This window comes from Pteronotus mesoamericanus, unplaced genomic scaffold, assembly GCF_021234165.1.
Source record: "Pteronotus mesoamericanus isolate MK-2021 breed Mesoamerican mustached bat unplaced genomic scaffold, CSHL_Meso_final contig_221, whole genome shotgun sequence".
NCBI lineage: Eukaryota > Metazoa > Chordata > Mammalia > Chiroptera > Mormoopidae > Pteronotus > Pteronotus mesoamericanus.
The window spans coordinates 1,905,333-1,925,456 of NW_026555092.1; the positions used below are offsets into that span (position 1 = coordinate 1,905,333).

General features: G+C 58.4%; 1 protein-coding gene across 5 annotated transcripts in view; it reads right to left on the bottom strand.

Moving 5' to 3' along the window:
• Positions 1 to 202: 202 nt before the first annotated feature.
• Positions 203 to 20,124, bottom strand: part of RAP1GAP (RAP1 GTPase activating protein) — a 62,286-nt gene continuing 42,364 nt past the window's right edge. For all 5 annotated transcript variants that reach the window (XM_054571689.1, XM_054571684.1, XM_054571687.1 and 2 more), the window contains 20 exons: positions 19,591 to 19,776; positions 16,288 to 16,391; positions 15,952 to 16,030; positions 15,509 to 15,562; positions 14,360 to 14,443; positions 14,057 to 14,157; positions 13,794 to 13,923; positions 12,598 to 12,753; positions 12,081 to 12,152; positions 11,356 to 11,442; positions 10,806 to 10,943; positions 8,893 to 9,024; positions 6,864 to 6,941; positions 5,833 to 5,942; positions 4,775 to 4,888; positions 3,343 to 3,466; positions 2,285 to 2,387; positions 1,819 to 1,922; positions 1,596 to 1,634; positions 203 to 1,205 (listed from right to left, as the gene is read on the bottom strand). In XM_054571689.1, the coding sequence (XP_054427664.1) occupies positions 1,626 to 1,634; positions 1,819 to 1,922; positions 2,285 to 2,387; positions 3,343 to 3,466; positions 4,775 to 4,888; positions 5,833 to 5,942; positions 6,864 to 6,941; positions 8,893 to 9,024; positions 10,806 to 10,943; positions 11,356 to 11,442; positions 12,081 to 12,152; positions 12,598 to 12,753; positions 13,794 to 13,923; positions 14,057 to 14,157; positions 14,360 to 14,443; positions 15,509 to 15,562; positions 15,952 to 16,030; positions 16,288 to 16,391; positions 19,591 to 19,776 (1,965 nt within the window). In that variant the 3' untranslated portion in view covers positions 203 to 1,205; positions 1,596 to 1,625. The remainder of the gene's footprint in view (positions 1,206 to 1,595; positions 1,635 to 1,818; positions 1,923 to 2,284; positions 2,388 to 3,342; positions 3,467 to 4,774; positions 4,889 to 5,832; positions 5,943 to 6,863; positions 6,942 to 8,892; positions 9,025 to 10,805; positions 10,944 to 11,355; positions 11,443 to 12,080; positions 12,153 to 12,597; positions 12,754 to 13,793; positions 13,924 to 14,056; positions 14,158 to 14,359; positions 14,444 to 15,508; positions 15,563 to 15,951; positions 16,031 to 16,287; positions 16,392 to 19,590; positions 19,777 to 20,124) is intronic.

The window sequence follows — 20,124 nt, forward strand, 5'->3', positions numbered from 1 at the left end:
TCGGACTTGTGGTTTGGCCTTGGAGGGGGCCCCAGACCCAGCAGCTCTGACTAGGGAGCTGGGGAGATGGCCCCCCGTCCCGGCACCTTGGTACCAATGAAACCCATCTGGAGTTGATCTGGGCAGGGTCCATGCAAAGCCAGGTCCAACTCGGGGTACAATAGCGATAAATAGAATTTATTTTGTACAACTGTTACCAACATACACACGGCCACGGGGGCTTCCCAAATGGGTGTTGGGGCGGGAAGGCTGGCCTTTGGCGTGGCACCTAAAAAGTGTGGACAGACACACACAAGGATGTGGACTCACAGCAGCTGTGCCTGGCAACCCCCTCCATGGGCGGGGGGGTCACAAAGGCGAGACCTGTAACTCTAGGCCAGCAGAGACCCGTCAGCCTTGAGTACCCAGAGTATGGGACGGCAGGGGTGAAGCTGGGTGCTGGCTGAGGAGCCAGGTAGGTTCCCCTCCCTCCCGCAAGGGGTCACTTGCCCGTCACGTGGAGGCAGTGGACAGGGCATCGGCAGATCTGTGGCAGAGCTTGAGGGCCCAGGAGGGGCAATGGGTGTAGCCAGTTCCCTGCCCCTTAGCCCACCTGGGGCCCCAGGGACCCTAAGAAGCAAGGTGGGGTGGTGGGAGGCCCCTGGAAGGACAGTCCCCCATTCTGGAGCAGGTGCACAGAATCACAGTCTTCAGTGACCTCTGAAATAATCTTGTCCATTTGTAGCTGAGGCTCCCAGAGAGGGAGAGTGACTTGCCCAGAGTCACATAGCAGAACCCAAATTGGAAGCCAGGACTCAGGACTCCCAACCCAGTGCCCGTCACACCTCACATCCCACTGCCGGCAGGCTCGGTGTGATCTGAGATCGCTTGGTCCCCTTTCCCACCTTGCTCCCCCTGAGTCTACAGGGGCACTAAGGTGTGATGGAGGGCCCCGGGTGGGGCCAGCCAGGCCTGGAGTCTTGCTGCAACTGACCACTCCCTGCACCAGCCTGGCCCCCCGGCCTCGGGGGGTAAGGATGATGCCAGCAGCTTCCCCGCTCCCAGGTCTGGATGGCTCTGCCCTGCAGAGACAGCCTAGCTGGTGGGCCAAGGGGAGGGGTGGGGAGACAGGGGGCAGCCCAAGGGCTGGTGGTGGCCTTGGGGGCAGAGGTCCCATTGGCCTGGATTTGACACAGCATCTTCACTTTGTGCTTCTTCGGCCTCATCTGCAGGATAAAGGGAGAAGGAGACACCATGAAGCAGGGAGACAGGGCCCGCCTTTGGAGCTCCAGGCTCTGGGTCTTTGCTTCCCACTGGGAATTCCCCAGACCCCTCCGTCCTGGCAATTCCCAGGTCCCTTTCAGGCTCCCATCGAGCCCTCCCAGCAACTCATAAGGTAGCACTTACTAAGCCCCACTGCGCAGATAAGGAAACTGAGGCCCAGAGAGGGGCCAATGACCTGTCCAAGCCACCCAGTATCTGAGTGGCAGAGGATTTGAACCCAGATACAAAGCTCTCAGTCCAGAGAAGGGACAGAGGAACAGGGGGAGTTGGCCCACCCCCCTGCTCATGCCCACCCTCTTCCCACCAAACAAGAGCTGAGGGCTGGGCCTGACCTGTTCAGTCACCTTCCGAGGGGAGCCTGGCTAACAGCCCTGCACAGACAGAGAATGGCGACGAGCCAGGGGACAGGCCAGATGATGACGAGGGGCAGAAGACACAGGCAAGCAGAAGTCACTGACAGTGCCCAGACCGAACGAACCCAACCCCTCCTGGCCTGGGGGGCCTCGCGGTCCAGTCCCCATCCCTGGTCCCCCCCCCCCCCGAGGTGGCACGTACCAGCTGGGGTGTGTGGTGCTCAGCTGCTTCCAGCTGGATCTTGATCTCTGGACATGCAGGGTCCCCCAGCTTGCCAGTGTCTGGATGGGGTGACCGTGAGGGGCCTGGGGAAGGGGGCAGGAGGGAGCCACCTCACTGGCCGTGGGGAGGCACCAGGGAGGCGGGCGTGGATGGGCAGCCGGCACTGGCTGGTGCTCCCCAACCCCGCCGGGTTCTTCCCCCAGGCAACCCCACCCTGACTCCCTTCTTTACCTCCCCGCCATCCTCCAAGACCCTTTCAGAGGCTACCAGCCCTCCAAGCCACTCAATCATCTTAGGCTGAATGATGACCCACCCACTGTCCCCGGTGTCACATACCAACGACCCGGGGCCTGAGAAGTGGTTTCACCCCTCTGTGCCCAGCCCCATCCCCCTTCTGCCACGAGAAGGCCCTGCCTGGCAGGGGCAGCTGCTCCTGGCCTGGTACCTGGGGAGCTGCCCCCGCTCGTGGTGCTGACACTGTCCTCCAGCCACGTGCTATAGATGAAGGAGTCCCGCTTGTGCGGGGTCCCCGAGGACGAGATGCTCTCCTGGGGATGGAGGGAGGGGAGAGGGAGGTTAGACTCATTCATGGCCCTGGCTTGGCTGCCCTCGCCCTCCAGCGACCTCTGCCCTGCTTCAGTCCACACGCCCCCACCCTTGCCTCCCTGCAGAGAGGATGGCGGCTGGGCAATGTCTGCTCCGGGGAGACCACAGCGGGACACAGTGGGAACAGGCACACACCACACATTCCCATTCATTCATCCAACAAACATTCACTGATGTTCCCCTGGGCCAAGCCACCGAGAGACATAGGGCACGGTCTCTGCCCTCAGAGACCCCAAAGGCCAGGAGGCGAGACAGACTGTGAAGAGCCTCTTGTGATTCTAGACTCCAGGCCCCATCAGGCAGAGCCTGGCCTGCACTGTTCCCAGCTGTGCCTGCAGCACGTGGGAGAGGGCCTGGCAAGGGACAGGTGTCCGCCGAAAGTGTGTTGAAGAGGGCGAAAGGTGCGAAGGGCATAGCCCAGGGGCCTGTGAGCATAGAGCGGGGGTTCCTGACCTACCCCGGGAGGAGACCGTCAGGAAGGGCTTACAGAAGGAGCAGACGTGCGCTGGGCCGAGGAGGACGGGTGGGACTCAGTCAGAGCAACGCACGGGCAAAGGGCTGGGGTGGGGTAAGCCTAGAGCGTTTGGGGGACTGCAAGGCGTACAGAATTGCTGAGGTGGTAAGAGATGAGGCTGAGGGAGGGAGGGAGGAAGGTGGGGAAGGAGGGAGGGACGGGGTCTTCCAAGGTGTCTGGGCTTGGGCTCTCTGCGGGGGACCCTCGGGAGCGTGGAAGTCTCACGAGCAGGGGAGGGTTAGTCTGCGCTACTCCTTCGGGCTGGACCCCCCATCACATCTGAGCCACACCCCGGCTCGTGCTTCTACCCAAAGCGGCTCCAGGGACCACAGAGCCCCCGTGCCCGTCTGTGCTGGAGCGCCCCTGCTCCGTGGGGCTCTCACCAGGCCGGTATCGTCCCCGTCCACACCCTCCGTCTCCTCCACCACGCTGGCGAAGCTGCTGGCGCTGGACGAGGAGCGGGAGAAGTCCTTCAGCGCTTCTGCTCTCTGGGCTGCTGTCTCCGCTCTGCCACAGACAGCACCCCATCAGCTGCACCCACTCAGGGCCCCTCCTGGGCCGAGGCCCCGTCCTCCGCCCTCCCAGCCCCGGGAGGCCCGCCGACAGCCTGCCTGGCACCTTTGTGGTTGCTTTACAGCTCCCTAGGCCTCTGGGCCTGCCCCCGCCACTGTCCTTCTGAACATGTGGGTCTGGTCATGTCCCCACCCTGCTCAAAACCATCTCAGGGCTCCCCAGATAAAGTCTAATTTTGGGGGCTTTGTTTCAATAACTATTAAGGATACTATCATCTAGTGCACATTTGCCCTGTGCCAGGCACTGTTCTAAGTGCTTTTACCTGAAATATCTCATTGCTGTTGTTATTAGACCCATCTTACAGATGAGGAGACACCAAGGCACAGAGGGGCAGGCACACAGCCCCAGTCAGCAGCCGTATGCGGCAGAAGGGACAGGGTCCGGGCCCTCCAATGCCACAGGCTGCGCTCTTAGCCCTCTCTCTGCTTTGTTCCACACTCAGGCCCTTGTGTCTCCTGCCTGGAGTCTTATTCTTTCCCTCAAATCCCAAAAAGGAAATTCATCCTCCAAAAATCAGCCAAGGGCCCCTACTCAGGGAGGGCCCCCCGATTCCTCCTCCCGTAGGCGCGTGGCCTCCCCGCTCTGGGTCCTGCATGCCTTGTCTCCCGCCATCCCTGTCACCCTTCCCTGCTTCTCTGTTCATGTGCCTGACTCTTCATGCCGGGCTGAAGCCTCTCATTGCTCCCAGAGCCGGCACAGAGGGGCAACAAGCACTGAACGGAGGGGCAGCCTGCTGGCCGCCCTCCCTGCTTCCATTCCTGCCCCCGCCCCAGCCCCAGCCCCAGCCCCTTCACGGGGCCCTGGCCCCTCACTCGCTCGGCTCCAAAGCACAGCCCTTCTCCCATCCTGCAAGCATGCCCCAGGGCCTTTGCACTGGCTGTGCTGCTTACCCGGGACCCGCTTCCCTCTGAAGGGCTGACGCCTCACTCAGCTCTCAATTCAAACCTCAGCCCTTTGTCGATGTCTCCGCTGAGCACCCACCTCACTCCCCCACCCAGTCACCCACCCAAGTCATTCTTCATTGCATCCCTGCTTTGTTCTCCTCTGACCGTGACTATCTAGAAATAGCTCATCAGCATATGTCACACTGGGTTGTCACTCCATGTATGCGCCAGTCACCACTGTATTCCAGAGCTTGTATGTGTCGAGGAGGACATGAGAGAGTGCCCAGGCCCCCCTGGCAGCCCCAGGCCCCCCTGGCAGCCCCAGGCCCAGGCGGGGATGGAATAAATGAGCCCCAACCTGTTCTTGGTCGTTGGCATCTCTGGGGAACTCTGGGTGGACGAGTTCTCGGACTTGGGCTCCTGTGAGACGTGCCCGCTGTCTGGAGTCTTCTGGCCAGCCGGGGGGCTCTCCCTGCGGGGCACAGGGGGGCGGTGGGGGGACTCAGCACCGGGCCTGGCATCAGGTAGAATGAGGCCCAGGTGGCGAGAGCAGGTCATGGGCACCGCCTGGCTTATTCCCATACCCTGTGTCCGCAGAGGCCGGCCTCGGAGCAGCCCTGCGGCCAAGCAGCCAGGCCCGGGCAGGTACCACGGAGCACCTACATAAGACAGGACGCACCCGAGCCCTCCTCTCCATGGAAGCGGGTACAATTGTCCCGTTATGGATCAGGAATCTGGACTCCAGAGACAGGAGGGAACCTGTCTAGGACACACCAAAGCCAATACTTGAACCCAGGATTTGAGGACGATGCCAGCACCATTCCCGAGCCTAAGTGCACCTGCCACCCTGCTTCACATGCACTGCATCCCCCTACCAGCCCCATGATGTTGGTTGTGTTCTTACCCTCACCTTTCAGAGCGGGACAATGAGGCTCAGAGAGGTACAGTGGCTTTCCCAAGGTCACATAGCCCCAATGTGGTAAAGGCGGGATTCACACCCAAGAACTATGCTCGGCTTCCCAGGAGCTGCCTGCTGCTAGTACAGCACACCGCCCACCCCCGCACACGCAGATGGACACACAGACCCCCAAGGAATAGCCAGAAATCCGGGCTCTGCCCACCACTGGCTGTGTGACCTGGGCAAACCCCTGAGCCCGCTGACCTACAGCATCCTGATGCGCAAGGTGGGACCCCCAGGGAGCCAGCAGAACTGCTGAGTGGATGAAAACGTATCACATTACGTGACAAGCTGGCCTGGCGCCCAACAGGAACTTGACCGTACAGCTGTCAGCAGTGGGGAACCGAGGCGCAGAACGGTGGGCATTCCCTCCTGCCTGCTTTGCTTTGCACTGAGTGGGCGTCAGGGAAGGGGTCAGAGGAGACGCAGGCGCATCCCAGCCGCCCCGCCCCACCCACCTCTTCTCCTGCACCTCCTGTATGTTCTCGATGCCAATGGCACTGCTGCGGCGTGAGCCAAAGGGGCCGGACTTCTTCCTTGTGGGGCTCTTCCCAGGGACGATCAGTGACTGCGGGGAGAGGCCCCCAACTCAGTGCCCACCTGCCCTGGGAGCCCGGGTGCCCCCCACATGCCACCCTGAGCCCTGCTGCTCCAGGCCCTGAAGCAGAGGCAAAGAGCAAGAAAGAACAAGAGAAAATGTCCATCTCCAGAGGACGCCCTTCCAGCTTACAGAGGGAAACAGGCCCAGTAAAGGTAAGGGTAAGGGTAAGGGCAAGGGCAAGGGCAAGGCGGCCCCCCCCCCATGAGATCACACAGCAGGGCTGGGCCTGAGGCAGCTGGCAGCCGCTTGGGCTGGGAGGGGCCAAGTCCTCACAGTGACTGCCCCCTCTCCACCCTCCAGGGCTTCACAGGACCTGCAGCCCAGGGTCAGTGGGGAGAGAGTGGGCATAGCAACCCAAGCCCCTGCCCCATGCTGGCCCCGCCCCACCTGAGACTCTCCAAGTTGGCTGGGGGCGGTTCTGGGCCAGCAGATGACACACCCCCCCAACCCTCGTTTCCACACACACAGGAGGTGGGCCCCAGAAAGGCATGGAGGGCAGGAACCCCCCAGGCCACTTCATGGTGGGGAGGGGGAGTCAGGGCAGAGGGGAGGGATGGAGCTCCATGCAGAACTGGCGATATTGGGGGACGTGTGGCTGGGCAGAGGGTTTTTGGGTACCAGGCTGTGGCAGGGACTGGGCCAGGGTCCCAGGAGCAGAGCAGGGCAGGGCCAGAAGCCCCTGGCAGGGGGCACTGGCTCTGGCATAGGTACCAGGCCCCAAAGCAGGTGCTGAGTGCCATCAGAGCTGCCAGCACTCCGACCTGCACGCCCTTGGGCCTGTCCGGGGGAAAGGGGGGCAACGTCCCCAATATGGCCTCCGTCCTGAGAGCGAGCAGAGAAGAGCGCGTGCAGACAGCCTCCAGAGCCGGCGGCCCCGCGGGCGACAACCTCTTCCACGGTTCCTATGCCTATGGCACTGCCCCGGCGTCCGAATCTACTCGCACTTTTCCCAGGAATAAGCAATGACTGGCAAGCAGCAGGAGGTGGGGCAGAGAGAGAGACAGACAGACAGACATGGAGAGAGTCAGAGAGAGAGAAAGAGATGGCAGGACGGAAACACCGAGAGGACAGACAGGGGAAGGCGGGAAGGGCAGACAGAGAGAAACAAGAGAGTGGGGTGGGGGTTGGGAGAGAGGAAGACGAGGCCAGGGAGCCAAGGGGAGGAGAGATAGGAAGAGAGGTAGAGGGGACAAGGGAAAGAGAGATGGACAAACAGATGGTTATACAGAGACAGGAACACGTGGGAGGGGCCCGCAGGCGGGGCACAGGTTGAAATAGAGACAGACAGACACAAAGATGGGCCCAGGGAGGAGACACAGACAGACACGGGAAGGATGGGAGAAAACAGTGGGAGGGAGGGAGGGAGGAGGAGAGGGAGTAAGAAGGCGGGTCCAGAGGACAGAAGAAATATCAATGTGTAAGAAGGTGAGAAAAAAATGTGGCGAGAGGCCACAGGGAGGATGAGAGAAGAGAGAGAAGGGGAAGGAGAAACAAGGAAACAGGAGAGTGGAAGGAATAGGAAGCCAAATGAAGAGAGGGAGGAGTTGTGCAAAAACAAAAACAGAAATGGGTCTGGTTACTGCCATGGTGGGTGCTGCTGGCAGGGCCCTGTCTCCGGGGCCCCTCTACAGCCACCCACAGGAGGCTGGGCCACTCCAGCGAGGAAGGGAGTGGCTTGTAAGTCTGAGTTGCGGGGAGGGTGGGCTTGCTTCTCCAATGACACTGGGCCTCGTGACTGCTGGACAGCGGAGGACCCGCCTTGCTCCCTGACCAGGCCAGATCATGGGGCAGGATTGGGGTGGGAGGTCCTTCTCACCACAAGTGACACAGCCTCACAGCACTAAGCACAGGGTTTGGCATGCAGCAGACAGCCAATAAATGGTTGATGGAGGGATGGAAGGATGGAGGGATGGAGGGAAGGGGGGAGGGAGGGATGCATGGACGGATGGATAAGGCAGGCGGATGGATGGGGAGCAGGGAGCAGAGCAGTGGGTGCAGTGCAGGGGGTGGCCAGTAGGTGGCGGAAAGCAGCTAGGCCCACGGCCGAAGGCCTTACCCATCCTGTGTGACCGAGCACACCCCCTGAGTATTATTAGTAGCAGAGTCCCACAGAGCCCGGCGGACAGTAAGTAATCACACAGGAGGTGCTCACTCAGGGGATGCTCACACAGAAGCCCAATTCTGACACACAGTAGGTAGCCACGGCCACATAGGCCCTGGCACACAGGCGGTGTCACACAGCAGCCTAGAGCCAGGCACACAGAAGTAGGCGCTCACAGGGTAACTGCTCACACGACAGCTCACCTCCTGACACAGAGTGCGTATTCACTGACCTCCAGGCTTAGCACACACTAGGTGCTCATTCAGCCGCCCATTTTCTGACATACAGAAGGTTCTCACACGACAGCCCAGGGCTGGGCACACAGGACCTGACACACAGTGGGTGCTCACAGAGTACATGTCCACACAACAACCCAGGTCCCCACCAGCATCTCAGAGCCAGGCACACAGCAGGTGCTCACAGAGAAATCCGGGTCCGGACACACAGTGCATGCCCACAGCCTGACACACACAGTAGGTGCTCCCAGAAACTCAAGGAGGTAGGTGCTCACACAGTAGGTGCTCACACAGCAGCCCAATTCCCAGCACATGATAGACAGTAGGTGCTCAATAAGAAATGTGACATAGAGGCTGCCCCAGAGCTGACCCAAAGTCACACGTGAATAAGGGGCCAGGAGGAGGGGAGGGCCGAGGAGCTGGGAAAGAGACCCTCAGCATCACAGTGTTATGGCCTGGGCACTTGACCCCTATGGAGAGCAGTGGCTAGGCCGAGCCTAGAGCCCAGGATGGATGACCATCAGATAGCAGGCCAATGGGGGCAGGTGAGAGCCGACGGCCTCCGGGGGAGGGGACTCACTATTCCAGCAGCCTTGGCCAGGTCAGGGTTGTTTGGTGCAAAGCTCCCACTGTGGCTGGTGGACACGGTGTTGGGCTTCTTGTTGCTTAGTCCCATGGCATCCATGGACTGGCTGCGGCTCCGGATGACCCGCTGCGAAGGTGGAATGAGGGCAGGAGAGGCAAGGGCTTCATAAGCACCTGCCCCTCAGGGACACCCAGGAATCCAGGCATCTGGGTCCTCCCCACCAATGCCACTCTGAGTGACCCCAGGAAGTCCTTTTGCATGAGGCCACACAAGAGTCAGGTCCACATGGTGCCAAGGGCAGTTTGGGCCTTGGCTCTGCCACCAACTTGCTGGGTGACCTGGGGCAAGCCCCTTACCCCTTGGGGCCTGTGAGTCTCTCGTGTGGTAGTTGTGAGGACTGAACAAAGTACTGGGTCGTGGCCAAAAACATGCACAGAGAGCCCCCCCAGGGATCTCGGTCTGTTTCTTTTAGGAAACCTTCCTACAGTTCTTTTTCCTCCCTCCCTTGCTTTTTCAGTCAGTCCATACTAAGTGTTTACTATGGGGCCAGGTACTTTACATTCGCTCTCTTATTCAGTCGCCCCATGGAGTAGGTAGGCGTTGCTACCACGCCCGTTTTACACTTGCTGAAACGGAGCAGAGGCAAGTCCGGAACCCACGTGTCAAACCAGAATCCTTGACTGTGAGCTCTGCTGCCTCTGAGAAATCCTCTGACGTAATCCAGGTCCACTGTCCAGCACCAGCACGACATGGGATCCCTGGAGCCCTCCCCCAAAGAAGACACCCCAGACCCATGCTCACCCCACCCATCCCTGTCTCCAGTGGGCAGACGCAGGGCTCTCCTCAGGCCTCTTTTTCAAAGACGGTCTGTTCGCTTTATTCCAGGGCAGACCTGGGCAGCTGACCTAATCCCCTCAGATGAACCCACATCTCCAGCTTTGTGGCCTGCCTGGGGTGAGGGCGGGGCCCGGCTGGGCACCTGGAGGGTGGCCAGTCCTCCTCCTATGGGTGGAGCAGATGGTAGCAAAGAAGCACTGCCCGGGGACCTGCCGTCTGGAGGAGTCCAGGCGCTATCTGAGGAGGAAAGGAACTCCTCCCTCTGCCTCTCACTTTGGTCAACGGTTGCTGAGGCAGATGGTCAGGGATTCATATTTTGCTTTTAACTTCCATTGCACTGATCTAATGGCTTTACAAATAATTCTTAACAATTGCATGAGACAAGTTGCCATTGCCCTACCTGACAGATAAAGAAACTAAGGCTCAGAGAATGAGCAAGCTGGTGACAGAGCTGGAGTTTGCACGCAGGACGTCTGTGCTCCTAACACTAAGCTCAACCAGAGACAGCCAGGGCCGGTCATCCAAGCTGATGGCCTCACAGGCCAGGTCCCTCTCCTAGGGCCGTTTGGATCACATACCCCTCCAGGACCTATTTTTTTACTTCGACCAGGACAGAGGCCTCCTCCTCTTTCCTTACATGCTGACCTAGTAGCCACCACCCTTGGCACCAGAGACATCTTGTTGCCACCCAGAGGGCTCCAACCTTCGGGGGAACTCCCAGGCAGCCTCCGCCCCCATTCGTAGGCCCCTCCTCCAACCTTTAGCTCCTCTCCAGAGCTCCACCTTACACTCCCAGCTGCAAGCTCTACCCGGTCTCAGAACACAGCAAGGGTAAGCCCACCCTCCTAGAGCCTAAGTCCACCGCGAGCCACACCCCCATCCAACTCCACCCCCACGGGAGCCCGCCTCTAACCACACCCCCAAGCGTCCTTTAGCCCCACCCCTAACCACGCCCCCACCCCACCCCTAAAGCGAGCCCGCCTCTAGCCACACCCCTATGCTTGTCTGCCTCGGACTGCAACCCGGCCTGGCCCCTGGCCCTCTGAGCCCAGGTAGACCTGGACCTTCACCTTGAAAGACTCGAAGAAGCCGCCGCCACCTCCGCCGTTCTCCATCTTGTCCTCGTCGCCGCCCAGGCCCATCATGGACTGGCTGTGGATGTGTAGTTCCTCATAGAGTGTCTCCAGGAGGGCAGCCCGTGTCCGCTCCTGTGGGCCAGGTCCAGGTCGTCGGGAGAGACCCCAGTGATCACCCGTTCGGTCCCACAGTTCAAATCCCGGCCACCCTCTGGGTGAGTGGGGAGTGGGCCTGGGCCCCGCCCCCGCCCCCACCCCCACCCCACAAGCCTGCGCCAGGCTTCTCTCAGGCCCCTCCTTTGCCCTCCCCCCACGCAGTCCTCGGTGCCGGCCTGCCCACCAGCCCCTCCCGGGCATGGCTCACACCTCCCTAGAAATGCCTTGCGTCCTCTCCCTTGACCCTAGCCCTACTCATCTGTAAATCCGTAGTCCCCTAGCAGCCCTCCCTAAGGCCAAGGTCTGAACTTGGCTTTTCCCTCCCCAAGGGGCAGGGCTAAAATTCTAAATTGCGAGGAGGGGCTCAGCCCTCGCAGCCCATCCTCACCTCCAGTTTGGCAAACTTCTCTGCCTTGTAGCAGGCATACTCAGCATTGATCAGTTTTGTCAGCAAAAATTCCTGGAACTCAGGCCCCTGGGAGCCCCGAGTGTAGAGAGCAGAAAGAGGGGGTCAGGCAAACAGAGACAAGGGGCTGAGCCCCTGTGTGTCAAGGGCTGGGGTCCCTGAGCCACATCCTGCCGAAGCCCAGATGTCACCCTCCTCACCCCCAGGGCACCTCCTTGGGCCCAGCTCCCCAGCCCTGGCACCTGCAGGGCCCCCTAGGCCCTTCACGGCTGCCCGCCCCTCAGGAGAGCAAACCCACAGAGGTAAGGGGCCTGCTTGGGGGCTCCTACTACTTCAGTCTGTGGGGACTAAAGCCAAGGCTCTAGATGAGGCTTCTTGAGAGGCAAGAGAGACATGTGCCCCCTCCCTAAACATTTTAGAAGGAAGAAGACTCATTGTCCAAAAGATAATCGAAATGAGGCAAGCCACGGAGTCTGCTATGGAAAAATGTAAAACAATGATCCAGCTTGTTCTGTGACTTTGTAAATAAAGGGCATAATTTTTAGCAAGATGGACAGGAAAGCCAGGTCTCAGGTGCAGTCAGGGGAGCCCAGCTGCCCTGGCATGCAGCGGGGCTTCAGGACCTAGTATGGTAGAATGTGCGTACCCCCTCCCGGCCCCCACGCTTTCTGTCCCACCCCTGACAGGGGCTGGGGGCAGCCTCTCACCTTCCTGAACACAGCAGGGTCCGGGAGTGGGGGCCCAAAGAAGGGCACATCATCTCTGGCCGTGACAGAGACCTGGAAGGGAGGGCAGCAGTTCCTGTGGAGTCCCCACACCCGCCGGACACCCCTACTGCCCTCCTTATCCTGCCCCATGCTGGGCTCAGGGCCTGCTCCCTGGCAGGGGAGGGTCAGTGACTGCTGATGGCGTGGCTAAACCCCAGACTGCAGCTCCTCCATCCTTGGCCCTGAACTTGAGTGGGGGGAAGGGGTGTCTCAGGAGTCACTGAGAATGGTCAAGGGGAAGGAGGCGAAGCGGCCTCTTTGAGGGGGAACCTCAGGGAACACAGAGGGCAGGATGGGAATCCTCCATCGTTGGAGCAAGAAGAGGGCTCAGAGCCCTCAGGACAGCCCCGCCATGTACAGCTGGGAATGCTGAGGCTCGTGGAGGCTCCGTAGGGAGTGAGGCGGTGCTGTGCCTGGGACAGTGACCGATGTTCTGGGAGGCTCTGGGATCACCCACCTTGTAGAGGGGGCCGTCGGGCCCCCCACCCTCGGCCTGCACCACCACATAGGCATGCAGGAAGTTGGACGCAATCATGTCAGGTACAAAGGGTGTGTTCTCATCCTGGAAGACCACAGCGACGATGTCGTTTCCGATGTGCCGCTTTCGCTGCAACTGAGCACAGGGCCGTAGGCCTTCACAACTGGCCAAAGAGGGGCCACTGGGCGTGGGGGAAGGTACCCATGGGGGTGGGGGTGGGAAGGCTCTGGGGTAGGCAGAGGGCACATCTAAGGATTCACTCCCCTCCCAAAATGTGGTGAGAAACTTGTCTTAAAATTATTTTTGTTTTCTTGGAATCCTGTGACAGATGAATGGGGGGCTGAGAGAGAAGTGACTTGCAAGGCCCTAGAGTGAGTTAGGGGACTTGAACACATGGTCCCCAGGCCCTGCCTCTCAGCCCTTTTCTTGTTTAAATACCCAAATGTGACCCCTCTTGAATAAACAAGTTCCACCCAGTTTAAATTCATGTTGCTAAAATGAACAGAAAATCTCATTAAAGAAAATAAAATGACAGTAAAGAAAGAAAGAAATATTTCCGTTTTTCTCACACTACCGGTTTAGCCCCCGGGGGTGGGGGTGGGGTGAGGCAGACAGTTCTGCAGGAACCGTAGGTCAAGGCGGCCCATTTCCAAGGTTAGCTCCCAGGACTTGCCCTACAATCCCTCACCTTCAGGCCTGTGCAGAAGCCGTTCTCTCCACCTGGAACACTCCCCCCACTTCTCCCAGCTCCTCTGCAGCCTAAAAGGCACTTTATCTTGAAAGCTTTTCCTGACTCCCACCTCTGCCAAATCTAAGTCCTCCCCATGTGACCCCATAATGCCCTTCACTCCCTGTAGAAAGATTAACTCCTCTTTGTTGAGTTACCGCATTACTGCCTTCCAGCCACTGTATGTACATCCTTCACTTACGCTCACCTATGAGGTAGGCGCCATTATTATCCCCATTTTACAGATGGGAAAACTGAGGCTTTCACAACCTTGTAATATCTTGTCTCCCCTGCCCCAACTAGAGCCCATAAATAGCAGGGACTGGAACACTTCCATCCTCCATATCCCAGGGCCCCCTGAGCCTGATCTCGCGGGCACTGAACGGACCGGCAGGGGGGAAGAGGAGGACAGGTGGGAAGCAGGTGGGTGGGTGGGTGCCCAGACTACCTGCTGGGCGTCCCCTTCTGTGTAGGGCAGCTTGGTGGACACGTGAAACATGATCTCCTTGTTGCGGAAGTTGCAGTACACAGACTCGGTCCCCGTCTGCCCGTGGGTCACGTCCAGGCCTCCTCGGAACCTGCCCCAGGCCCCCCAGGCCACGGCTCAGTCTCCAGCCCCGGCCAGGCCTCCGTGGGGCCAGGACGGGGGCTCCCTCCCTGCCCTAGGGCATGGGTCAGATTGTACTCTCCTTATCCCACCCTTATGCTCACCCCTTAAAGTCCTGCAGTTTGACCTTCTGGCCAAGAAATTCAAGGAACTCCACAAAGGCAGGGCTTTCCTCGTTGGTACTGAAGAGCTCCTCCTCTGAGGTCTGGGAACACACGGAGGGTGGAGGTCAGGGAGCTGGAGCGCCTGAGCTGCCCTGTCCCCCAACCCCAGAGAAGGCTGGAAGGAGGACCCCTGGCAGCCCTGGGAAACCGAGTCCCTGGGGAGGCACCCTCCCTGCCAAAGGTCTGAGGTTCCAGGGACACAACCAGGTAGGTGGGGGAGCAGGGAAGAGGAAGTGAGCACACCTGCCCAAGCTTCTGATAAATGACTCCGAACTTGAAGTTATTGCTGATAACATGTTCATCAAAGGTGACGATGAGCCGGGAAGCCTGTGGGGAGAGGACAACGGGTGAGACAGATGGCTTTGTCCAGTTGTTGTTTATTGTTCTTACTATGTGCCAGGCACCTGGCATGCCACGTCAATCACCTCATTTAATCCTCAGAACAAGCCCATGAGGGAGACACTCCTGCTGCTCCCATTTTACAGGTGAAGACACCAAAGTTCAGAGCTCAAGTACCTTGCCTAAGGTCAAGGGCTTGCAAGGCAGAGGTGGGCCTTGAACTCAGATCTGTTGGATTCTGAAATTCAAGCTCATTGCTCCTGAGTTTTGTCTATGAACCTCCATCCCTATTCCATTCTGTAACACCCAGCTCCCTCCCTGGCTCCTCTGTACACCCACCTCATCATTCGAGAACAGGCCAAGTCCCACCAACTTGCTGTGGGGCCTTGAGCTAGCTCCCTCCTCACCTTGGGCATGCTTCCCCTCCTGTAACTAAGAGACGCCATCTAATTTCTAAGGCCCCTTCCTTCAGGGACCTCTCCTGGACCACACCACCCCTCAGGAACGGTATCCTGCTCTACAATTCAGCCACAGCTACCAGGGTTTACATGTCTTTCAAGGCCCACCTCTTTCAGGAATCTCCCTTGGCGCGTTGCAGACAGAAGTCCCTACCCTTTCCCCACATTGTCACAGTGCCCGGAAATGTGGCTGCCACCTGTGGGGCAGGATTTATGAAGGTGCTTGTGTTACTCTCCCACCAGGTCTCCTCTGGGTCAGAAGGCAAGGCCAGTGAAGGCCCCCAGCTCACGGGCACAGGTTGCCCTTGGGAGGGTCCCCAAACGACAGTGAGTCCCTGGAGGTAAGGCACGCCTCCAAGGCTGGCAACGCTGGGCTTACACGTAGACCTTTATTATCTGCTGTGCATCCCTGGGTAAGACACAGAACCTTTCTGGGCCTCGGGTTCCTCTTCTGCAAACTGCGGACTTTGCAGGGTCATTGAGAGGATTAAGTGAGAAACAGGAAAAATACCCTGCACACAGCAGGTGCCCACAAACGCTCAGTCCGCTAGCTGCCCACCCGCCATCAGTGAGCAGGGCCCAGGGCCGGCCGTACCTTGGGGTAGAGCACAGGATAGAATCGATCCACATTCACATCTTCACACACCAGCTGCGGGGGAGATAAGGGGACACCTAAAGGCAGGGCCAGGAGGAGGGGGCGGGGCCTCTGGGACAGCCAGGCCAAGGTCAGGGCGGGCTCAGGCCCAGACAGGAGAGGGAACTGCTACCACCAAGGCTGAAGCAGGACTGGGCTCACTGTTGCTCAGAACAGGGTGCAGAGAACTGCGGTCCCCCGTTTCCGAAAGTGCTCTAAAACAGTGTCAAAATGCACAGGCAGGGGAGAGAGGCCCAGCAGATGGACATCGTGGGAACATGTGAGAGGCAGGACCTCAGACATGGGGCCGCATGAGGGTGTGCTAAGGCCACGCTGCAGCCCCCAAGCTGTGTGCCCACCTGGGGAGTCCACCGGGAGCCCAGCATGAAGGAACAAGGCCTCACCTTTGCCATCTGGACCACATTGGGGAATTCGGTGAGGCAGGAGATGGGGATGACATCATGGTATGTCCGGCATTTGGTCCTGGGAAGAGAAAGCCCACCAATGAGGGGCTAGGCAGTGGGAAAAGGAGACTGGAGCCCCTCCACACAAAGGAAGGCCCCAGGGAGGATGGGGGCCAGGTCTGGCTCAGGCTCTCACGCGCTGTGCAACCTCTGGCAAATCCTTGGTCCTCTCTGGGCCTCAATTAGAATAGTGGGTAAAATGAGACGGGCTCTCAGATTATAGGACCTCAGCCCCCCCCACCCCCGCTGTCACGGGGCCCCTCACCCCACCCTCACCTGAGCAGCAGCCGCAGGTGCTCCTGGTCCCCGATGACATCATACTTGAGAGAGAAGACAAGGTGGCCCAGGGCAGTGTCCAGTGAGTAGTAATTGAAATGCTCCTGTGGCGGGAGGTGGGGGCCGGGGGAGTGGGTGAGGCTGAGCCTGGGGTTTCTGGAAACCAGGCCAGAAAGCCAGCTCTCCTAGGTGGGGGGCCTTCGCGAAGCAGGTGTCATAGCGAAGAGCAGATTCTGCGCCAGCTGGACCCACGTTCAAATGCCTCTGCTACTTGCCAGCTGGATAACCTGAGAAGTCACCTCACCTCTCTGTGCCTCAGTTTCCTAGTCTATAAGACAGGAGGGAGGCCACCTACATGTGGGATGGCGGCGGGGACTGAGAGAGATTGAGCACCTGGCACAGAGTAGGTGTGAGATCAATGTTTATAGAAACCCTGGCTCCCTGGGTTCTTACCAGAGTCAGGAGCACATTTGTATCTTGATATCTGTGTCTCAGCCCTGCCCTTCTCAGGGCTGAGCACACAGTAGGGGCTCAATAAAAATATGTTGACTGACTGATTGCTCAACCTTTGGTCCCTGAAGCCAGGGCCCATGAGAAACAGGAAGTGAAACACCTCATGAACACATTGGGCGGCTGATCAGGCAGGTTCCCACCCTCCTATCTCACCGGAAGAAGCTGCAGGATGGGGAAAAATGGGAAAAAATAACCAGAGAGCACAAGGGGAAGCTGCTGCAGAGCCGGTATCCACCACGAGGAGCCCAGGCAGGGCCAGTGTCTCCAGGTGGGGAAGTCCCGCAGCCGAAGGCCAGGAGCTCTGGGATGTCACGCCCCAGCCTGGGCCTGGGCCCCGGCCAGCCCTGGCCCTGGGAGGAGGGCTGGCTGCCTAGCCACACCCACCCCGGGAGTCGCCCTGGAAGTCAGTCTTGTTCAAACATGAACACCTGTGTTCCGAGGGCTGGCGGGGAAAGAGGCAGGGGCCGCAGCTCAGGGATGTTCTGAGTGTACTTGAGGCAGAGAGTCCCCTCAGCTCTGCCTGGGCACAGAGTGACAGAAAGCCCCAAAGGCTTGGCACAGCCTGCAGAGGGGGAGTGGCAGGCACTCCTCAAGGGCAGCTGCACCAAGTCCTCAGGGTGGGGGTTTCCTAGACCTCACACCTAGGTCCAGGGGAGCCCAAGGAGCGCAGTGCGAGAGTGGGCTCAGAGCCCCAAGGAGTCAATGCCCAAAGCCGCCCTCACCTCCTCCCTGTGCCAGCACAGGCCCCAGTGCTATCTCAGGCACCCTACCTGGAGGCAGGAGACGGCCCTGGCTCTCTACCCGCCCCTGGGGTCCCCTTCTCTCGGTGCTGCTAACCTGACTCTGATCATCATGCCTCTTCTAACCCCTCGACCCGCACCTCCTCAGATGCTCCAGGCACGTCCGTGCTCCAGGCACTTGCTGTCACTTGGCACTCCTTCGCAAACTTTCCTGAGTGTCAACTACATGCTAGGCCCACACAGTCCCCCAGACCACAACACCTGCCAGACCCAGCTGAGGGCCTCTGGACAAGGGTGCTGGGATGCAGGTGGCTCTCCAACCACAGGGCTCAGCCTGGAGCTGGAATGGCGCTCCCTGTCCTGGGTTTGTCCCCAGGCAATGGCCTGTGGGTTTTGTTTCCATCACAATGGATTCCACTTCATTTCCCCCCAGCCTTAGCACCAACACCCCCCAGGGTCAGGCCCACGCCTTGCGCTCAAACTGAGTCCCAACTCCCCAAGGAATCACCCCTGCTCCCAGCACACACGTGAACACACGTGCAAGCATACACCTAGCAACAGGACCCTCCCATAGCATATCTTTTTGAAAAACTATATTAGACATATAACTGTATAAAATTAGGGTGTACAACATGTTACCTTGATACAGTCATATATCATATATTGTAATAGGGTTGCCTTAGTAAAGATTTTTATCACATTACATGATATACATATTATACACATCACAACGATATTTATCATATTACATAATTATAGTACAAGATTGTTGTCTATTCCCGTAGCATGTCTTATGGAAAGTCAGCAGAGCTAGGTCCAATTCTTAGCTCAGTAATCGTGTGACCTTGATCAAGTCACTTTACCCTTTGAGCCTCAGTTTCCCCTTCTGAAAGCTAAGACAATCCTAACCTCAGAGATAAATAAAGATAGAATAATAACAGCCAACATTTATTAAGTACTTATTATATGCCAGGAATTGTTGTCTATGCTTTAATGTACTTTTATTTTAAATTTTTATTCATTGATTTTAGAGAAAGAGAAAGTAAGAGAGAGACAGAGAGAGAAAGAGATCGATTTGTTGTCCCACTTATTTATGGATTCATTGGTTGATTCTTGTATGTGCCCTGACCAGGGATCCAATCTACAACCTTGGTGTATGAGGATGATACTGTAACCAGCTGAGCTACCTGTCAGGGTGCTTTACGGTGTTATTATTATTTTACTTTTATAGACGAGGAAACAGGCTCAGGGGGAGAGGTTAAATAACTGGCCTAAGGTCACACCATTAATAAATGCAAGAGCCAAGATTCTCACCCAGGCCTGGAGGCCCTACAGCCCATGCTGCAATGGTTGCCTCAGAGTAAACTGGCGCAGAGACAGCACCTGGTGCAGAACCTGGCACATATAGGGTCCCAGAGTGGGACCTCCCCTCCAGCTCCCTGCCTTGACCCGAATACCACTGGGTGACGACGCTGTGACAAGCTGTGACCCGGCAGGACTCCTGCTCTGGGGCTGGTGATGGGGTGGGAGTTGCATCGATCCAGGCCACCGCCATGACATTAGGTGTCTTCCCACCCCCCACCTCAAGCTGCTGAGGGCAGGGCCTGTGTAGGTTTGTTTGCGGCTGTATACCTGGTGCCTTGACTAGGGCTAGGCACACAGCTGGTGCTCATTATTTGCTAACCCTGACTGAAACTCTCTATGCTAGATGCCATTTTAAACACTTTACAAGCATCCTGTTATTAAAGCCTTGTAGCAACCTTATGAGGTGGGTATCATCATTATCTCCATGTTTACAGCTGAGGAAAAGGCATACGGAGGGGAAGTCCCATGCAGTAAGTGGCAGAGACAGCACGCAGACCCTGGTAGCATCTCTGCTATTGACCACTACGCCGTAAGACTGCCTTTTGCAACAAGAGTTTGTTGAATGAATGAGTGACTCCATCATGCACGCTCCCTGAGATTCGGGAATCTGGGACTGTCACTCGGCCCCAGCCCAAGGGTTCTCTCCCTCCCAGGCCCAGCCCCGCAATACTGGTGGGCCACCCACCTTGCCAAGAAAGTGCTTCCGGTAGATGCGGGCTGTGGGGTTGCACTCTAGCTTCACCTTGGTCGTGGGTGACTGCAGCGGCTCTGTCTCTGGGATGCTGGCGATTTCGTGGTTGGTGCCTTCAATCCAGTAGCCCCCAAACTGGGGCAGCAGGATGAGGGGGAAGGGCCCTTCTCGCCCCAGGACCTGAAGGGGGACTCAGCTGAGAGCCACCCACACTACACCCCACCAGGGGCCCCAGGACAATTCCCCAACTCACACCTAAGGGGCAGCAGGGACAACCCAGAGCCTATGTGGGTCCCAGGCCACATGGAGCCCCAAGTCCCATCCCAAAGGATGGGGATGGGGGCAGGTAGAGCTGAGATCATGGCCTTGGCAGAGAGGCTGAACTGTCTGGCTCAGAGGCCTTGGGTTGAAATGGGCTCTGAAGTCCTTGGCCTATAAACTGAGTCTCTAGCCCCTACTGAGGTTAGACTCCTGACAGGGAGGAAGACTGGGGCGTCCCAACCCCCTGTCCGATGCCTTCTGGGCTTG